At 46.4% G+C, this 21,805-nt stretch overlaps 1 protein-coding gene across 2 annotated transcripts in view; it reads right to left on the bottom strand.

Moving 5' to 3' along the window:
• Positions 1-20,861, bottom strand: part of mcama (melanoma cell adhesion molecule a) — a 30,174-nt gene extending 9,313 nt beyond the window's left edge. The window contains exons 1-2 of one of the 2 annotated variants that reach the window (XM_048267609.1): positions 20,527-20,861; positions 213-337 (exon numbers count right to left, since the gene is read on the bottom strand). In XM_048267609.1, the coding sequence (XP_048123566.1) occupies positions 213-337; positions 20,527-20,587 (186 nt within the window). In that variant the 5' untranslated portion in view covers positions 20,588-20,861. The remainder of the gene's footprint in view (positions 1-212; positions 338-20,526) is intronic. The other variant, XM_048267617.1, reaches the window with a different exon arrangement.
• Between the last annotated feature and the right edge of the window lie 944 nt (positions 20,862-21,805).

Below are 21,805 nucleotides of genomic sequence, written 5' to 3'. Positions count from 1 at the left end.
CAGGCACGGCCATTTTATTTGTGCTTACACTTATCACATGTATCACCTTTATTTATAATAATACATTTCATTTTTATAGTGCTTTTCAAGATACTCAGAGTATACATATACATTTAAGTATACACTTAAGTGTTGTACACTTGGCTTTGTGGTTCTATTTGCTCAAAATGTTAGCACAAAAAGCTAAAATGTCACAGCACAAAAATACTCACAACAAACCACTGGACCATCATCATTCTGGGCTGCTCGGAGAAGGAATACCGACAGTGGATATCTGCCGGGTCGCCCCTGTACACAGACACGGTGTCATCCATGTCAATGTCCACCTTGGCCCGCACTGCAAATAGAAACAGGAGAACACATTTAAAATCTAATGTAACAACAGCTTCAATCAGTTCTACTTATGCACTTTCAGCATAAAGGCACAAGCTTACCAGTGCTGGCCAACAACTGACTCTTTCAAAAGCAAGTCTATCCATACCGTGTGTAGGTTGCTGAGATTTGTATGAGACAAGTATGAGATTAGTTTTTTCCCCCTAAAATTTCTGACTTTTATAAATGAAGCATTGTCACAAATCAGACCTCACAAGTTTTTAGCAGATTGCGTAAGCACAAGCATGGAATTCTGAGATTGATTGACCAATGGATGTGTGGATGAACGGGATGCATGGCATTCCAGAGAGGGTGACCCATATTTTGGGATCACCGTCCCTGCAGCAGTCGACAGCCCAACTGCTTTGGCACCGCTTCAGAGGACAGAGGGCATTTATGCGAGGAATGTGTCGAGCCCACTCCCTGTCCTTCTGTATGGACCTCTGCCCAGAGCCCACCACCACAGCCTCCCTCTGTCTGACCAACACACCTAACGCCCACAGAGGCTACTGGAAGGTATTCACAACACCAAAATAATTACACCAGCCGCCCCTTGCAGGATCGCTGCCACGGGCTGAAAACCAGGTTCCGGGGATGATGATATGGGTTTGTCTGGACAGCTCTCTACTCGTAACGTTTCACTCTCTCACGCCCATCCCTGGATCGCCATCCAGAGGACTGATTGGCATTAATGGCAGCCAGATAGAGACGGGCAACGGCTGTTTCAAACATGGCCCTAGGGCACATGACACTAATTGGCTGCCAAAACAAGTCAACTGCGAATCGAAGAGCATTCGAGAAATCTAGGCGTGGACACCAACATGACGTTCCATGCCCCATGTCTGTGTTCCTGTCCTGGGAGCTCAGGGATGTTTTCTTTGGGTTTGCCTCGAGTAGACTGCTGGCAGGCATTCTCAATGAGATTTCAAACTGTCATAAAAAAGGCTTTGACTGCATACCAGATTTTCAGATGGGGAAATGGGTGCTGTAAGGATGTGGGCACGTTAACCCTTTCTCTGCACTCAACACAACAGAACCACAGATAAGAACCACACATGTACTGCTCAGCTAGCTCAAAGAATGCCACTTGTGTGTCCTCATGTGTTGACTACTGTCTCCACCACAAGAAGATCGAAGATAACCTCCACGGAATCTAAGAAGATATCTCTGAGTTCGATCATTTGGGTCAAAGGGAGTCACAAATACAAATCTCAGTCACAGACATTTTTGGAATGCTGTGTCTTTTTTTCTGGCTTCTTGGCTCCGTCTCCTCTCGCTCTTCCCCCCATTGTGATTCTATTTGCCTGCTCTCCCCCTCCGCACTGAGAGAGAAAAGCCGACCCGACTGAAGGGCCTCCTTTTTTAATTGGAAACATCTGGGAAGTGGGGGATTTAACTGGTGGGGTGCTGTCGGAGTGGGTTATTATGGGATTTCCACGTTGCTGGCACGGTAGCCCTGTGGAGGCAAACAGGAGACACTGGCTGGCACAGAAGTGGAGAGGATGGCACACAATGACGTGTCCTTCCATGACCTTTGTAACCTCAACATGAAAGGTCAGGTTGCTTGTCAGGGTGGGATGAAAAGCACCAAGCTGGACTCATGTTTGACCACTCTATTTCAACTTGTCAGTGTAAATGTTTTGTTTTGTTTTACATAACATTTTATTGCTTTGTAAATAGTTTTTATGAATGATGGTACTAAACGTACTGCAAACAATAAGGAGAACTATATAAATAAGGAGGTATTGGGTGTTTCAGTGGGTATTACCTGGACACACACACACATGCAGGCTTATTAAACTCAGTCACATCCTGCTGGCTCTATTCAGCTTTCACACTCCATTGTCCGTCTGCTTGCCTTTCAGTGGCTAACCCCTCCCTCCTCTCCTCTCTCCCTCCCTCCTCCTCTTCTCTGTCTCTCTCTCTCTCTCTCTCCCTCCTCCTCCACTCTCTCTTTCCTTTTCTCCATCCTCAACACAAGGCAATCCGCCTGACACATTGTGGTCTGGAAGCGGGAGCTATTTGCGAAGTCCTTTTTCTTTCAGCCGTTCCCTCTGTGCTGTGAGTGTGGAGGCCCCAATCCCCAAACCCCAGCTGGTCCTCGCCATTCACACTTGTGTCATTGTGCCCCCACACCTGAGAGTCCCCTCTCCTCCTCTCCTCCTCTCCTCCTCTCCTCCTCTCTTCCTCTCTTCCTTCTTTCCTCTGGCTGCTCCCCTCCCCTGCTCTGCCTACACAGACCCATGTTGTGTCTTTGTGTGGGGCCCATCACCCCCCACCCCACCCCTCCCCTCAGCCCCCAAACCCTGTATCCGCCCATGAAACTGAACTTGAATCGGAGCTTAGGGAGAGTTTGTCTGATAATGGTGCTGTTTTGTTATTGACGCCATCTTGTATCTCCAGATTGCCTTTCTGCGCATGCTCACCCAAAAACTCATAACATCAACATGACCGACAGCGACAGCTACGTTCTCTCTGAGCTCGAAACGTCTGTTAATCCGATTAGTAGTGCTGGCACGGAATATCTTGTCATGAGGAGATTTCTAGGCAGCTGCCTGCATGGTCTCGGTCTTATCTCGAACTGCAGCGAGAGAACGGCATACCTGAGGCCCGTTCACGTCATTTCGCCACAATGTGTTCCATTAACTGGCCGCCGTTTGGCTTGCGCGTCCTGTCTCTCTCTCTCTCTCTCTCTCTCTCTCTCTCTCTCTTTCTCCTTCTCTGTCTGCCCCAAACACTCTTGGATATTTGAATGTGTTGACAGAGAGTCTGCGGAGGAGCTTCAATTGCCTGAAACCATTCTCCTCAAACAGAACCATGGCTTAAGGGGAGGGGGACGTGCCGCAGCGAGACGCATCAGGAGTTGGCTCTGTTCTTCCAAGTCGCAGCGTCCATAAAGTCAGAGACGCTTTGTTCAAAGAAGGAGAAAATGGGCTTCTTCTTCTTCTTCTGTTTCGGCGGTAAACAATAGAATAGCCGGAACAATGGGACACACCCCATAGCATGGTCACAGCGGCCTGTATCTACAGTGTGTGTCACCGTGACCCTAATAGCCAGACAAAAGCAGTGGCCTGTAAGTGTCATAGTCACAACATTGGTCTAACAAAGCAAGAATCGGCTCCCGTTCCTCTCCCAGCTGAGCCCAATTAGATCTCCAGCTGTTCCTCATCCTGGCCGCAGAACTCCCACATCTTCGACAGAGTAAATAAAACGGAGGGCCTTGAAACAAACAGTCTCTCCATCTTTCTCCTCACCCCTGTCTGTCTGTCTATCTATGGCAGCCAAGCTCTACGGGCAATAAAAACAAGATTTACTGAGCATTCAATTAACAAGGTTGAAGCGTGAACAAGGAATCTGAAAGTAGTTTCGGTGTGTGTTCAGAAAAAGGGTGGTACATCAAGGCTGTATAGTTTTGGGGCACTCAACATACATAGGCTGTCAATGGTGTCTCTTGACAGAGAGCACACATACAGTATACTGCTTGGAACCACCCATGTAGAGTAGTGAGAATTACAGGAACAACCCTTCCGAAAGAGTCTGTTTCCAAGAATTTTACATTTTAATGTACCAGGCGTTGTGGTCACCTCTCCTACTGCTGCTAGGAGTAAGTAAATGGACCAGGCCTACTTGCCCCAGTAATGAGGAGAGCATCTGGAGCCACACCATTCAAAATCTATTCTAAGCTCTAAAGGCTCCTCTTAATCACTACAGGCTGGTGTTGATCAATTCTTTGATTATAAGGGCACATTAAAAAGATCTCTTCTTTGAAACATCGCTCATCCTTACTTCCAGCTTCACTCGATTTGCCTTTTACCCCTTTTTTCTCTTTCTTTTTCTCTTCTAGGAAGATGGCTCTGGTGGCATTTGTGAGGCTCGAGGGAGAGAAAGGTTAGGTGGCTACTGGGTGGCTCGCCATGTAAAGCTCTGTGATGGGCTGGCAGCATTGTGAGCCCCTGCTCTTTGAAATGCTCTGATCTCCCGCATCACCTGGATGGTGCCTCACAGAACGCACCTGAGATCAAAGCCACCAGGGTCCCAGCAGACTACCTCCCTAACGCCCCCCAACACACACACACACACTCAACCCCCACACAAACAAACACCCTCACAGACTGTGGCACACACAAAGAGACACACACACTCACATACAAACAGCACAAACATGATCATACAGGTTAGAATCACACAAACATGTGGCGGATATATAGCGCTTAGGGCTTATCTCACACTTTGATGAAAAGACATTCTCCTACTGGCGGGAGATTAGTCCCTTGTGACCCCGTCGATCTCAGCTCGTCTTTGAGAGCTACGAACTGGCACAAATCCCCCCGAGGAGGGCCTTCCTTTTCTTCCGCAGACACTCTTTCACATAGGCAGGCAAAGTTTGCTCTTTCCCATAGAGGGTCAACATCAAACATGCAAATCCCTCAAAGCCACCACTGTGAGCATGGGCCTGGGCAGGGCCTCTATCACAAGTCCCAGACAGAAGTCCCCCGAATTCACACATGCATTCACACACACACACACCACACACACACACACACACACACACCACACAGAAAATGCACACACGTATGCATGGCCTGTTCACTCGCATAAATAGACACATACACATACAAATATATGCACCCATGCATGCATACACAAACAAAGACAAATTAAAACTATACATACACAGAGAGAGATAACGCATGGTTATTTTATGCAGGCGTTGTGTTTTGTGTGTGGGTCCTCTTGTCACACTGGCACAGCCCTCAAAGAAAACTACATGCATTTAATTGATGGTACATCAGCATGCTGTAAAAAGCGTTTCATTAAAATGCATCGTCTTAATTCCCAGATAATTTCCTATTTACCACACTCAGCTGCTGACAAATCTGAGGCCCATTGACTCCTGTAATTATCCCCAGTGGTTTTCTCGCATCTAAAGACTCATGCATTAATTTTTCACCATCTTCCCTTTTGGCTCCCCTTAAAGAAGTAAATGAATGTTTTATTTACACTTGTATATCTTACATACTCTCATGTGGAGTCTTTGCTTCCTCTCCTGGACTTGAAGGGTTTTGGCAATACACTGAGTGTGACTGAAATAATATTAATGCACTAGATTTATTAATGATAGACTGCCTGCCTGGTAAAACAAGAACAGACCAACAGGCCAATTAGAGTCTTGGATGGTAAGAATCTAAGAAATATTACTCATATTTTAGAAATCTAAAGTTAAAATCATAACATTTACAGCTACACTCATAGGATAATAAGGGAATTCATTCAACTCAATTTTAATTGCATTGTTATATGTGTATGCCTGTTCAAGAACCATATCATAAGGGTCCATAGTAACTACTGGCAAAAAGTCAGGTAAAGCCAGGACCATGAATGTTGTATTTGCCCTTAAAGAAGGACTAATCTGGATTCGGAATTTCACAGCGACGCCCTGACATTACCCAGTGAAGGTCAGCAGAGACGTGGCCCATGGCGCAAACCTATAGCAAATCAAACACTCCGCTGCTGTTATTATAGCACTATGAAAAGCCTGCCTGCTTCTCATCAGCTCCCATGACAGCACGCTTAACAAAAGGGGCCCTTGTCTGCCGACGCTGCGGTCGCCTGCCAGAGTGATGGATGGGGTGGACGGTGCCGGGGTGGAGGGTGGAGGGTGGATGGTGGACGGTGCAGCCCCTCTGGTAGCAGAAACATCAGCCGCCTCAGCTCGGCACAAAGGGAAGGCTAGTCAGCCGCATGTACAGTCACAGCATATCATGTTTATTGTATGGGGTAGTGCGTCTCTCTCTCTGTGTGTGTCTGTGTGTGTGTGTGATGGAACTCCAAGGGTCCCCCGCGTCGCTGCGCCATGCCTCCGTGTCCCAGGAGACACTCCTCGCTCAGGGCCCACCCTCGGGCCCCGTTGGCAGACCAGCACCTCTGTGATCTCCTTGGCGCAGTGCCAGCGCCTGCCGAGGGTGTGTCAAAGCTGGCACTCTTCAGAAGCGCTCCCCCCACTCCTCTTTTCTATCTCTCTCTCTCTCTCTCTCATTCTCTATGTCTCTCTCTCTCTACCCCCTTCTATCTCGCGCCCAAGCCCCTTAACAAGCCGACAACAAAGCTGCCGATCTACATCCCTTCGCCGCCTTTCATCGCGCCCATCAGACAGAATGTACAGTCGTGGGGGTGGAGAGATGTGCGCCCCGCCGTGAATGGGCCTGTGCGAGTGAGCAAGCGAGCGAGCGAGCGAACAAGCGAGTGGCTCCACCAGCACCCACCCAACCCAACCCGACCCACTCCACCATACACACACCCACTCCACCCCATCACCACCCAGCCCCATGCTGCGGGGGCCCAATGCCCTCAAAGAGAATAGCAAAGTGATCACAGGTGCACTTTGGCGCTAATGAGGCAGAGGCTCTTCCTATTTCCTCCCTCCTCTCCTCTCGCTGCTTCGCCTGCCCAGGCATCATGGCTGTCTGTTGGCTAATGAGAGGCCTTAACGCCACGGGATTTCATCTCTTTTTTTTTCTCTAGCCTGGAATTCACTCAGCGGGTCTGGCTCCTAATATCTCCAGTGCACTGGGATCACTGCGGACAGGAAAAAGAGACTTCATTTCCGTTGGATGAGGGCAGGCTGAAACCAAAGTGGAGGAGATGTTATGGGCAAGGGCTGCGGTGTGATGTGGTCACTCTCTAAACTGCTGAAGGTATCATAAATCCTTCAGCCGTTTGTGATCTACTGGCCTTGGCCGTGGTGCGAGCTGGTCTGTGAAACAGCTTTGCTGCTTCTTTTATATACTCCTTTCTCCTTCAGTGGCTCGTGATGTCAATCGCAGTAGCCCAAGGTGAAAGCAATTAAACAAATATGAGCGCCTGGTGCAGCTCTCCCGTTACGCCCACACAGCCTACCGTCCCCGGGCTCTGCTCCTCACCGCATGCTCGGGCTCAGGCTCAGGCTCGGGGCAGCACATGCCGATACGACAGGACTGTGGGGCCCCATCTGTTTTCACAACAAACCACCCATGTTTCTAATCAAAACAGAGCCTCCCAAACAACCTCCAGTCCCCACGACTGTGCTGTGCTGTGACACTCTAGCCTCCAGGCACAGGCATGGCAGTGTTACTGTCTCATGTTTGTTTTTTCAGAAACAAACAAATCAAAAAAGAATGGAGACACTGCTGAGAGATTAGCCTCCGTTCTAGTCAAATCGAGATTCTCTTCTGAGACTGATCTCCTGAATGAAGACGATACTTGTGTTTAATGATCTGCAAACTACTGTAAGTTATATATTTTTTAAAAGGTCAAACTGATCTGAGGGTTATGTTATTTAGCAGACACTGTTATCCAAAGTGACTTATGTTCACACTACAATAACAAGAAGTTTATTTTTTAAAGTTTTAAACTTATTTTAGGAGTACTTTTAGACTTCACTTTCAACACAGTATTAACAAATAGGAGAGTTATAACCAGATGGCCATCCTAGATTATTCTGTGTACCTTTCTTGACAGAAGGAAGAGTGGGTGGACACAAGTCTCGCTGAATCATGATAACATTAACAGCACCAGCTTGCAGCACCTTGAAGACTTTGTAAAAGACCTTCAGTGACTGCTGTGCTCTGGCAACGTCTCTGGGCTAGTCAGCAGTCAGGGGGAGAACTGGGGGCTGGAGGTTAAAGCACAGATCCCGGAGGTGGCTTTACACTGACATGCACAGCTGCAAACAATGGGACCGTCTCTCACTGTCCCCCTGTGAAGGACGGTCGCAGCTGGGCAAGAGGAACTCCTCTCGCTGACACCTGTTGCCTGGCCATTTGTCAACTGACGTGACAGGGTATTGGACAAGGGCTCCTGCAAGAGCCGGGCACTGGACAGGGGGGGGGGGGGGGGTACAACGAGTAGGACCACACACCATGACTAACAAGCGCATCCCTTGTTTTGTATCCTCTGTCTCAGGCACCTGTGCCCACAACAAATCCTGCCCTTCCTCTTAACCTGTCAGGGCATGTAGTTTATCCCCCCCAAGTGTAGGTCCCTCTGAGAGGGGGCCGTTAAATCTTCAGGGGTCCCCTGACCTCGGCAGCAGGAGTTCGGGGCTGGGCTGGACATTGTCCCTCACTTGGCAACTCTCCAGTTTCACTTACATACCGCACATTTAGATCTGTGCAGCAGCAACTGGTAAATAGCTTATACTAATGGTATAAGCTTATACATGGTACTCAGATGCTTTTGTCCAAAGCGAAAAACAATAACCATAAACATACACAAACCGCGACCGCAAAAATCTATTAGTTAGAAACAAGAAAAACAGGCGCTTTTTGAAAATCCCAAAACTATCGCCTGAACGAAGAGCATTAGGTAAATCCACCAACGAGGAAAGAGTCATGACTGTGACCTCTTATTGTTAAAGGAAGGCCGACATAGCAGACGCTCATCAGAGGATTGCAGCAGGCCAGAGGGGACATAGATCTGGATCATAGCAAGGTCCAGATCCTGTAACCCCTGGGTCAGGCAGGCAACACAAGTTTTAGAGTCATCAGGTGGGAACGAGGTAAAGTTGAGTATCATCCACATAACAGTGAACAGTGTATATTTGCACATAAGACAAAAGTCATGAGAGGCATAACGGTCAATAGCTAAACTTGAGTGATTTGGGTCCTGATTGGCTCCTTGGCTTCTAGGTCTTGTTCATCAGTTAGTGTTTGTTTTACTTGGACATGGGATAGAAAAATGGAAAAGAAATGAGAGGCCATGTTCAGGTCTTGCATTCCTGCTCCAAAGATAGAAACTAAACATCATTTACTAGGGTTATTGAATTAAGCTGCTCGCCCGAATATCTTGAACAGAGCGTTCTTTTTTATAAGTGCTGAGGGGGGTTTGAATCACTTCTGTCCGAAAGCTGTTATCATCCCGATAGATCAGCGCTTACACTTGTGGCCACTTTGATTTCAATGCTGATCTTTTAACAGCATCTCATAACTAGACATAGGAGGAGGACGCCTTGATACTTAAGTGTCTCTTTGAAATATTGAGTTCAAAGTTAACAGCCAATTGCCTTGATCTGTGGGCCAAAACGACCTAAAGAGAAGGCCACTGAGTTCCCATCAACAATCAACAGGCAGTTCTTTGTTAAAAACATATAGGTAGATCACTTCTCTATACATTATCCACACATATCTAAACATTAGTTTCTTTAGTGGAGGAGTATCTGCAAGGCATCTCCTGATCTTTGACCCAGTGAATATTTTTTCTCCAGGGTGGAGAGTTTTAGTACCCTAACCTACTCAATGTTCAGTGGTCAGGAACTGTGAAAACTCTCCACTTGAAGCAGTATTTACAAATTAGGGGTAACGCCAAATACAAGCCACACGACTAATGAATGTGTTAAAATGGGCGTCACTGGCATGTCTGTGAAATGAAGTGATTTGGTCGGGCGATTCATTTATATGCTCGAGGATGTGCAGAAATCTTTTGTTTTGCGAGAGGCAGCCTAGGCATGGTGGGCACCCTGTCAAGGGGGGCGATCGTGTGAAGTCTGGCCAATTCATTTCGGGCCTGTCAATCCCAGTGTCAACCACACTCTCTGCCCGGCTGAACTGGAAACAAGCCAAAGGCTGAGCTGGAGAAAAAGACACTGGGAATGGGAAGAGTGGAGAATGGCCGGCATTTTTTCCAGAGGCCTGCAGACATCTCTGTGTCTTCAGTCTTTCTTGTGGGTCTTCAGAGACATTTGCTATTTCAATCTGCTTTTGTTGAGGGGGAACTCTTTTTACGGCAAAGCTCAGCTTTGTATAACATTAATTAACATTTTAACATTGTATAACATTAATCTAACTTTAATATTAATCGTCCTGGTAAGTTTTAGGATTGTTATTACAATATTTGAGTTAGAAAATGACCAGCAATCTCTTAAATGTAATACTTTTGGGCTTTCTTGGCTTTACCTCGCCATAAAGAACACAAAATGGCTTCATTTTAGCAGACTGGTGTCTCTCTGGTGCCATTGTGTAGTACCGTCTGGTGAACTCATGGGGCCAGGCTGTTTTTTCTCTACCGATGATTACACGCCTCAGTTCCCCTGTGGGCCCGGTGCTTGTTAGTTTATCTCTGCCTGTCAATATTACAGTTCCTGGTGTCAGCTGGGAGAGCAGATGCCACCCGGTTGGGGGTGGAGGGGCACCTGCTGTGCCAATGCTCCTCCGGCCCTGCAGGGGGAAACGCTGAGTCATCTCCCTCCCATTAGACCTCAATGCCCTCTCCTATTTGTTTACTATTTACAGCGCTCACTGGTCCTCCCCCGCATTCCTCGTCTAATTGTGCCTGTGTGAGGTGGATACAGGTGCCAGGGATGCCACACCTGAGAATACTTGCCCCAGTCCTGCAGTTGTTTGTGGACATAATTGCATGTCATTGCGCTTAAATGAGGTAGCCTTGAGATGGTGGCTGTCTGTGACATGCCTCAGGAGGCATGAATATTTCAAAAGCTGATTATCATGTGTGCTCAGAGGGGGGTCAACCTGTATCAATAAAGCAACACAGCTCAGTCTCATTGGGAATGACTCACACTGTAAATACCCTTGTGTTTTGCTCATGTACTGCCCTGAGTGTAGATACAGTACCTAATGACATTGTGGTTATATCGATATGACATGGTTGTGCAAAGCCATACACACAAAGTAAAGATGAACTTTAAAAACATGTTCAGAAATTCTGCCATCAATATTTTGTTGTCTACTTGCAGAGGACACAGTGTAATCGCTTCTGAAACATTAACTGATTCTCAGCAGTTTGGAATCTGACACATTTGCATATGCCAGAATTTGTACAGCCCATTCATCTGAAAGGAAAGTAGGCTAATCGAGCTTGTGTAAGCAAAAACTCTTCCGTTGTATCAGCGCATTAATTCAGGGGAAGTACAGGGTATGGATCCGTCCTGTTGGGGCGGACAACTGTGTTCTTGGCACGATTCAGTCTGGAAAGGCCAAATATGACAATAATTCGCCTCTTGTCTCAACACTGAAATGCATCTTTGATCAACTACAGAGGGCGATTTCATGTACATCAAGGCTAAATCTAGAGAGACGCAGCTGCTGCTGTGATTTTATTATAGCCATCCATCAGTCGCTCCATGCTGACATCACATCATGATGAATATGTCATTTAGGATGCATTAAAATACAAACGACACTTCCCCCTCTCTGGGTCATGACATCTGTGCAGTAAAATTAGTATATTGAATTAAATTGAAAAATAGCTCTTCTTGTTCCCTCTCTCTGTCTAATGCACTCTTGCAATACCATGAATCTACCATGTCACGGCACGCTTACCACCTGACTAGAACTGACACTTGACTGTATGGAAGTACTTAGTGCTGCACCAACATGTCCTTATCATCATTATCATCACTTGTGCTTGATGTTTCCCCTGTTGGGAGTCGCTTTGGTCAAAAAGTGTCAGCCAAACTCAATATAAAGTAGAACATGACATCTGAGCATAGCAGGAACAGACAAGGCAGAAACAGAAAAGTAACTGTCCACTCTCCACAGCATGCCCTCACCAAGTGACAGAAAAAAAGAATGTGGCATGTGTCTTGATGAATGTGTGGGAATGAGGCGGCTTTAATTAGGGGGCTTAATGATAGGAAATGAGATGGCGGCCAAGGAGGTTACGGACCGTTTAACAAGCCACAGTAAAGGTGTGCTGTTAGGGGGGGTGCAGAGGGACCCAGTCATTTGGTGAGGCACGCACCCGCACCGAAATGAGGCTGTGTGCCAGGGCTGGCTTCCAGAGAGGCCTATAGTCAAAATGGAGGCCAATTTAAAATGATCAGCTCGGAAAAGGCAGCATTAGATGCGCACTCGAGGGAGAGGTTAGCGAGTGAGCTGACAGCCGGTCACAATGTGCTCAGCAATCAAATGTCCATTCGCAGGCTCGCAGCCACTGCAATACCTGGCTCCTGGGTCCCCAGGACTGCATTAGCCCTAAATGAAAATCAATACGGGGTGGGAGGGAAAATGGCAAAGTCACCAAGAACACTTTCCGACTTTCAGCTGTTGTTGTGGCCACCAGACAAGGAGACTGTGCAGACAAGTCTTTTAACGGACAGGTCATTAATCTCGGCCACGAGGGAGTGTGAGGCTGGTGAGTGGGAGTTTAGTAAGCACAGGCCCAGGGTGAGGGGTTAAATGCATCACATATAAATACATCAGTCGTCACGACTGGACCCCAACACAAACAGGTGCTCAGACAGAGAGCATGAGAGAGAGAGATAGAGAGACTGTGTGTGTGTGTGTGTGTGTGAGAGAGAGAGAGTGCTCATGTTGATAACTGTAACGTAAAGATTCACTCTACATAGTTTATGCAAGATAAGCTACAGAGAGCCCTCTTCTCCTCTGCACAGTCTCAATCACACATGATGCATTGTCACCCCTTTCTATGTCGGTACTTGTGACTCCATTTGCTTGGTAAACACAAAGCTTTTTGCCTCACAGATATAAGCTGGAGTGGGCATTCAGAGGTCAGAGAGTAGCCTGTGTGGCCGTGTGAAGGAGAAGGGTGGACAAGACTGGGTCCACACAATCGCTCAGTGTCCCGAGGGGCCGCGTCCAAAAACACAAGGGCCTCCTTCAGGACCATGCTGTCAAGGGTGGAGGCAGTGATATGAAACCTGGAAGACAGCTGGGGGGATCTGATGACACTCTGAAATGGCTCTCTGCTCTTAAAGGCAGCCAGGAGAAACACTTTGGCCTTCAAGCGCTTTAGCGCTACCGTGATTAAATCATGTGCCGAAATGGGGGTCCTTCTATATACGCAGGGCTGAAATGTCACAGACAAAAGGCCATCTAGAGAGAGAGGGCTATTATGATTGATGAGGCTAAATTAGGCTGTGTATTGTTTGGCATTCGCCTCAGGTCCTCTGCCCTCATCTACTGGGCTGTGAGGCTCATGCTGGATCGGCAATAATTTCCAGGTGCAACAACCAAAAAAAAAGTAATGTCTGTCTGGGTTTTGACTACAAAAAAGCAGTGTTCTCGAGAACAACAGCCTTTGAGTGAATCAGGTCAATTTGTTCCGTTTTTATTACCTGGCAAAGCTAGACATGTCAAGATGCTCCTATGAGTCTGGGCATATTTACTGTGCCTGATGTGTTACAGTGCATGGTTTTAATTTTCAGGAAAAACGAAAATATCTGTGAAACCTAAGAGTGACTTTATTGCGATCATGATCTCAGAACTATTTTGGTCTTATCCTTAGATCCTACATAATCAGCTACATTCCTCCTGTTTGACATTATAGCTCAATCCTTTATTTTCTAACCCCAAGAAACTATCGGTTTATTTAAGAATTTTCCATCCAAAAGAAACAATTCTTGAAGCTGTATGATTAATAACATGGAGCCAGTCAGAAAGACTGGAAACGGATCTGTTGTGATGCTTGCTTTCTGTTTCTAATTGGGACAGTAATGACAGCTGAACATGTTAGTGTAACTTTATAGTAATCAATCTGCTTTGCTGTCTTTCTCTTTCTCTCTCTCTCTCATTTACTCCCTCTCAGTCCATGCACTAGGGCCTGAGTAGATTATATAAACCAAAGACTTGTTTACTTTGGCTTTTTGTCATCACCATCTCTTTCTCACCCTGGAACAAAAGGCGATATGGAAACTCATTCATTTGTTTTGATAGTGGATCCAAATATAATATGAGTGGTTGTGAATTCCAAACACTTGACCACCATTATTTTTTTGCTGGATATATAAGACATCCTCCCAAATGTTTTCGCAGTGTTTTTTCTATTTATTCACATTTGCTATGATGAATAAAAATCTATCTGGCCTGCAGAATGGTTAAGACCATGCTCTTGAAATGTTCCATTTTTATCTTTGTGTGGGATGCTGCCTGTCAATTCATTGTGCATAACAGTACAGATTTTAGGTGATACAGAATTTAGAATTCTGTGAATACATAATTGAATATAATAATAACTGTTCATAGATATGTGTAGATAGCATTCCACATGGCCATAGAGGAATGTGAATGAATACATCAAATACAAACACAAAGAACCTCGATTCAGAGCAACAGCTGTTTTATTTTCTTCTTTCGTGGGGGTAAACACATGAATATGCATGTGCATATGCACTACGTATCTGTGTCTGCGCTCATGGAGCCTTTGTGCTTGGCCAGATCAGATCTGCTGGGGGCATGTGAGTGTGTTGGTTGAGGGCCGGTGGTGTCAGCGGCTTGGCGGTATGCCCAGAAGGAGCGTAGGCTTCCTCTGCGGACGATTCAGTTCACCTGTGTCCACAGGGGAGGGGGGCTGTGCCCGCTCTACCCACCCAACAAAAGCAGCCCGTGTCCTGGCTTGGCTATGGAGCCACTCCCACTGTTTTACCAGGGCACCACTGTCATGGAGCAAACTCTCCCTTAGTCCACCCATAACGACCACAACTCAATGTGGTTTCACAGTGAAACCCAACCATCCGAACCAAGACTAACATAAAGTTGATGTATTTTTTCTTTTCAGAGGATGGCATGCTACCACGGGCGTTAGTGCCAATTCAATTTCATGGTTTAGAGGAACATTTAAGAGTTTCAGACTGAAATGGTAGCCACTGGTCTGCTTTTGGTTTGTGAGTACTCTTCTCCTGTTGGACTGGTACTCTTCTCCAACCATGGACTGGTTGCAGTCCATGAGGTAATTTACCAGATTTCATTGTGTATTCGGATATTTAAAGAAGAATAAACTGCCTCAACAGCAAATCTTCAACTTTAATGTTAAACAAAATATACACTACTGTTTGGAATATATGTAAGCTAATTCAAATCATGTATCAAAAAATAATTGATTTTAAGAAACAAAATAGATGGTGATAATATCCCCAAACATGGCGGTCAAGGGGGATGGTTTGCTCTCAGGACATATAGATAGTGGAAAAAAATCTGAATGGCTGACATTATTGGTTGACGTATGCTTTGTAAAATGATGAAACATTGCCATTTCTGCTACAATAGGTCTCAGAAAATGACTTGAGGCAAAGGGCTTAAATCATGACACATTCTTTGCATCAAATTACACAACCCTTTGAAACGGATCTCTTGCTCAGAGAAGACAATGGGTCATGTGCTGGCCATATCCCATACACTCACCACACAATGGACAGCTCTTCTGCTCACACAATAAAACGCAGCGGTAAAAAATAATAAGCTAGAAGGGCAATGACATAAACATTTCATATGCAGCTCTGCAAGCACAGGCAGTATGAATCATAAATGCTCATCTACTCGTGATGATTCTTATTCTGCCCTCCTCCTACACCTGCAGCCATCTACCCACACACCCAGCAAACCATCCCCCTATCTCTTGTTTTTTTATTTTTTTATTTCTGACTCCTACTCCTGTTTCTCTCTCTCTCCCTCTCTCTCTCTCTCTCTCTCTCTCTTCTGCCCCTGTTTCTCCCTCCCTCACTCTCTTACTGTGGGTGTGTCAAAACAAAACCGACTTTTTATTCTTCCTCAGTTGCCTCACGCTAATCAATAATGTTTACTCCGGCTACCAAAAACATGTGAACTCCTCAGAGCCTATGGGCCCCAGAATGGGAAGAAAGGATTGGGGAGGGGAGGGGAGGGAGAGAGGGGAGGGGGGGGGGGATATTTGGGCACTGAAGCATGTGAGTGCTGAAGGAGGAGGCTGGTTGCCTTGAAGACTGCGGAGGGTGTGGGGGTGGGTGGGTTGTCTGGGTGGAGGAGGAGGAGGAGGAGGAGCTGTGGCTGTGGGCATTGTGGTGTACGATTTCTGGTAACCAGAGCAGGGCGCCCCGGCCCTGTCCGCCGCGCGCAAAAACACCCACATCTGCCCGTGGACTTAGTGGAGTCGGGGGGCCAGGTGTGCGCAGCTGTCTGCTGCTGCTGCGGGCAGCTCTGCTCTGGGGGTGTGGGAGAGATCTGGGCCAAACGGAGGGAACCAGAAAAAAAAGAAGAAAAAAAAGAGGATTGGCGGGGCTGATTCAGCGGGAGATTTTTCTCTCTGAGAGGACAGTATCTGAGAGCTTTTCAAATCCCCCTCTCGCGTCGCTGGGATTGGTGCCAGGGCTGAGAGCCTGGCCCGCGACAGTGCCATGTGCCCCACAGATGGGCCCCCGTCCGATATGACTGGACTCTCACTGGCCATCTAATATTCCACATTAAAAATACAGTCACGCCGCATAAAACGCTCAGCAGAAAAATCGAACAATGCTGAGGCACCACAATAGGTCGCACGACTCGTAGACTTCAGCCTTAATCAATACACTGGATGGTGATTTAACAAAACGATGAAGGTATATTTTAGTGAATGCACCTTCTGTCACCACTAAGCAATTATATTTCAACAGCTTCATGTCTTTTCGCTTACAGTGCATTGTGCAGTGTGCAGTACAGTGCATTTTCACAACACATGCACTATTGTCACTGCTAAAACAATTTCCTGTGAATCTGTTTGAAATTACCACTAACACAAGGAGATATGTGTCTGTGAGGATTCCATTTTTGCATGTCCCCCACTGTCCTTTATGTAGAGCTGTTTTTGTGTGCAAGAGTGTGTGTGTGTGTGAGTGTGAGAGAGAGAGAAAGAGGTGTCTGGCATCAGTCCATAATAGCTAAATTCTACCCCCTTTCTCCCCACTGGACCTGGATGACTGTTATTCATTCTCTTGCCCAATTACCACAGTCTGCACTTCTGACTTTAATAAGGTGCCTTCTACATCACCACCGCACAGAAGCTGAAACCCTGACATTAGTGCCAAACACAACGAGACAAAAATTAGATAAAATCCTCATCTCTGCCTCAGACCATACCTTGTATTTACAGCCATAAATATCAGTTAGACAGCCCAACCCAGAATATCCAATCATATTCAGATGCTTTGCTGCAAGGACAGCTAGGCCTCCTGACGGTCCAAGGCCCCATCCCAAATCTCAATGCATCATTTTTATTGCAAAGATGAGACAGCAACAATTTATTGACAGAGGGGCCCCTTATTGCACGCAGCTCAGGGGCTGGGATTGCAATAAGCGATGAGGGCAAGGCAAGAGCAAAATCACAGCTCAACCTCCGCAGCACTGATAAGAGCCTAGTCAGAGAGATAAGATCTGGGCCTTCATCCTTTACGGGAGGCTGTCTGCCTGTCTCAGACAGACACACCTCGGATTACCTCCGACCAATCAGCCCCCTATTCAGCGCGGCTGGCGGTGCTTAAGGGGACCCCTGGCCTTTTGTTTTGGTTCGCCCTTAAGCAGGCGACTTCAAGGCTGAGCCCCGTGGACGGGCTCGCTCGTCTAGCCCCTGTCTGCCTGCATCACCGTCCAGCAGGTTAAGCACAGCAAGGTCTCGGCCCTAACAAGGTGCGTCTGCCGCTGTGATCAAGCGGGCCCTGGAATGAGTCCTGTCGTGGCCAGCCAGCCCTTGAGACAGAATGGGAAATGAAAACTTCCTGATTATCCAGGGAGGTGGCTAAAACAGCAACAGGGCCAGGTGCCCCTACCAACTATGACCCCCTTTCCCTGGCTGGCTCCTGGGTGCTAAATTCCTAGGTAATTTTAGAAGCACATTTGAGATTACTGAGATCAAGCCAAGTCTTGCGTGTGCAATAAGAAATGCGTCAAAGGCGGCGATAGAAAATGAATTTGATGCAGCGCGAATGGGGTATTTTGATTGCGCCAAACAGACAGGTTGTGTGCTCTAGCAGCCATTGGGGCACCAGCATGAGAGCACACAGAGTGCTTGTGCCCGACACGCATGGCTCTCCCTGGGCCTAATGCAGAAATGCTGCGTAGACAAAGAATCCCAGCTGCTCCCTCTGAACAGCCACCAAGAAAATCCCCCAATTTGCACAGTTGTCGGCCCCCAGACTGTGGAAAACACAGAAAAAGGTACAGTGTGGCATGATATTATCAGAAACGTTCCCACATTATGCAACCCGGCAACTACAATGACTTTTTGTCTCTCTCAAGCTGGAACAGAATATGAATTTTGCTCTGAGTTCCCACCGCAAATGGTTTCAGATATGAGTAACAGGGTAACAGGCCTGATCTTTGGTCCCTCACCGCTATCTCAGGCAGAGGTACCAAGCCCATTAAGAGTCGCCCTTTTGCTGCCCCCTATTGACATCACCACTTGAGCTAAATCTATTTTTCAACACAGTCAGTGCAGTGTTCTGTCAGCTGTTAATAAATTCAAATGTTTATCATCATATGTATTAGAAGTGGAGGAAGGTTTTACTGTTTCTAGAATACTAGAATACATTCTCTGTGCTAAGATATGATAAAAAATTGAATAAGAAGCCAGCACCCCAATGACCACTAGTGGGTAGCTACATAATAGGTCAAGTTCCTCCATTTTAACCCGCATGACATGCAGCACACCTTTCAGACACAGCTAAGCTATAGTCTCATCTGTCCTTGACAACAAAGTCCATCATGCAAAGCAATCTTTATTTTGGTGGTTGAGAGGAAAGGTCTGCTATGAGTTCTCTCATGGGGGAAACAGCACTCTAATTGTGCTGTCCTCAGTGGAGGTCAAAGGCTGTTCTCGGAGGCAGGAAGTCTCCAGCAAAACCCTTTTGTCACTGGGCCAGACTGGTTCTCCTCTGAACTTGAACTCAATATGCATAATATGGTGGGACGGAGGCGGTGGACACATTAATATGCCCGGCCAGCGGAAGCCTAATCTGGCCTCCATCAGATGCATTATTAGAGCTGTGTCTCGCTCTCTGCCTCCTCAGACGCATGTCATTTCTGGCATCCTGGTGTCTGCACTGCAAGCCATGAGTTTGGCCTAAGAGTAGAGCATGAATGCCTCTATCAGCTCCCTCTCCTCTCTCACTCAGTCTGTCTGTGGGCTATGCTTGTTTACCTCTATCTTAATCACACATTGAAAACTGGTTATTAGCGTAGGACACTGGTATTGAATCTCAAATTGAATTAAGACAGCGTCAATGTGGTTTTCTTCGGCCCATCCAACATCTCTCCGTTATAGGTGTAGGGCAGTTTCTTACATAAACGTACAGATACTAATAGGTAGGTTACATCATCCCCAGGAGGGTATTATCCGTATGGACGGTCCAGGCTCCAACTAGTCAATAATCCCAAAACAGACAGCTCCGTCTGTGAGGGGGGTGGGAGCTGGGAGTGGGGGTCAGCAGGAGGGGACGGGACCTAATTTAGAGGAAGGGGCAGAGAGGAGGGGCTCCTCACAGGGCTTACAGAGATCATCACGTGGAAAAAAACTCTCATCAGATCAATACGGCAGGTTGATGGGGGGACGTGAAGTCTGAATGATAAGCATCTCCAGGCCTGGGCTACACAAACAAGGACAACTGAGCTGAATGATAAAAAAGGAAAAAGACATAAAATGCCCTTGGAGCTTTCTCTGATAATTATTACTTGGGATTTGTCATGCAATATCTGTCAATTTTGCAACTAGGCATACTGTTGTTATTTTAAAGTGCCAATAATGGTTACACTCAATACAGCATTTCATTCTGAGTGTGAAAAAGGGATTGCTTCATTTACTCCACCACATTTGAGAGTTTATAGAGTGTTCAAGTGCAAGAGCCAAATTTGTTGAAAAATATTTTATCCTAGAAATAAACCCATAACAGAGCTTGTCCAGTCCTGCACAAGATATTCAGATATAAGGAAAGACTCAAGACAGAGGCAGGTAGAGGCAAACCAGTTATTGGTGAAACTCCCTTTTGATTAAAACGTATAGCCTACTGATGGTGCAGTGTGATAAGGTTGTATACATTTTTACTTCAGATCAGATGGTAATAGACAGTTCTATGAGTATCAACTTTCCTCTTTACTGAACGTTCTGTTCGTTGTAAAGATCACATCAACTTCCATTGACACTATGGCATGTTTAAAAACACCACATTGAAAAGGCGAGAGATGCGCTTCGTCTCCGTCTTGCCGTGTTTAAATTGCTTTTCAAAATTCGCTCATAAATTTCACAGAAATGAACATATTTCAGTAGCTTTGTACTCTCTTGATCAAGAAAATACAACACAATATTGTTGAACAGTCAGCATCCCGCTGCTACAGTGCGAGCGCAACAGCACACTGCAGAGTTCTTTCTGAAGTTTCTATATTATTAAATCCTAAAGGTTTGATAACAAAAGAACATTTTACTTACCATAAAAAGTCACGAGAGAGAGCAAAATGACGAGCAAGAGCGTATCTTTCCGGCAAGCCATGCTTTCCGCAGCGTACCAGTCACTGGAATGAAGCGTTCTTACTCCGCGCACAGGGACGCAACTAGACAGACTTTGCCTGAGTGAGTAGGTGGGTGGTTTAGAGACGTGGACGGGGGGAGAGGGGGAGTCGAACTGCTGGTCTGCCGGCTATTGTACTGTCTCCACGAGGGAAGAGGAGGAGAGGGGTGGGTTTGCAATTATCACTCCCCTCCCCTCTGTTATCCAGCGTGTACCCCCCACTCTGCCCCAAAAATATTCGGAATAGGCAATGGCTGAGAGAGGTGCAAATGAAAATTCATTGTGTTTCTCTGATGGACATGACCAGTTAGCCTACCTCCTCTCAACACTGCCGGGTCATACATCTTTCCCCACATACAAACAAATAAAAAAGGCGTTTACGGATTAAGGCCTGATTATGAGTTTAAGATTATGATTATAGGCTTATAGGATGATTATGGTCGACTAGAGAGTGTATATTGTATTAAAATATTGGTCTCGGACCAAGCCATCCCTTGAACCAGAATAAAATAGATTAAGAGATAAATAAGCAAATAAGTAAAGCTTTTGTTGTGTGTTGCTCCAGAGGAGATTGCCTGAATCCCGCATGGGGGCTTCTCCAAACAAGAGTATGGGCTCGCAGGTAGTTAACGACCTCTGCTGTTTTCACCACTCTGCTGTCACCTTCGCTAACAGCTGCAGCAGAGGGCTGCCTGCCGGGCTCTGCCACTCCAGCTGTCTAACCAGGCCGGCTGCCATAGATCATTCCCTCTGCCTGGGATGCAAAATCGCGGGGAATATTAAGTTACACTGGAAGGGGGGAACTGCCATTTTTCAAATTCAGCCTTTAAACTTTCCCCTCCACAGTAAGCCAGATATCAGTGCTGAGATTCTGTTTAAAAGGGGAAGCCGAGGATTGTGGGTGGGTGTATCAGTTGTTAAAAAAATGCATAGTGAAACAAAAACTTCTCTTTTGTTAAAATTATACACGTTGTGGTTTTAGTTGTTGCCTTTAATTTGGTTACCATTAAAACAAAAACATTTCCTTATCCCACTGAGCCATAATGCGTGCGCAGAATAATGCGCATACTTGCGGTGGGGATATAGTGAGACTGAGGTCACAGAGGAACACATTTGTTTCATTCGTTTCACTTCAGTGGGGTCTGTCAATTGACTCGTCAGCACTCCAGTATGTTTGTTCACCTGTATGAAATAAAGACC

Source organism: Alosa alosa, chromosome 2, assembly GCF_017589495.1.
Source record: "Alosa alosa isolate M-15738 ecotype Scorff River chromosome 2, AALO_Geno_1.1, whole genome shotgun sequence".
In the NCBI taxonomy this organism is placed as follows: domain Eukaryota; kingdom Metazoa; phylum Chordata; class Actinopteri; order Clupeiformes; family Clupeidae; genus Alosa; species Alosa alosa.
Note: the sequence above shows the minus strand (reverse complement) of the source record. Positions and strands in the feature narration are given on the sequence as shown.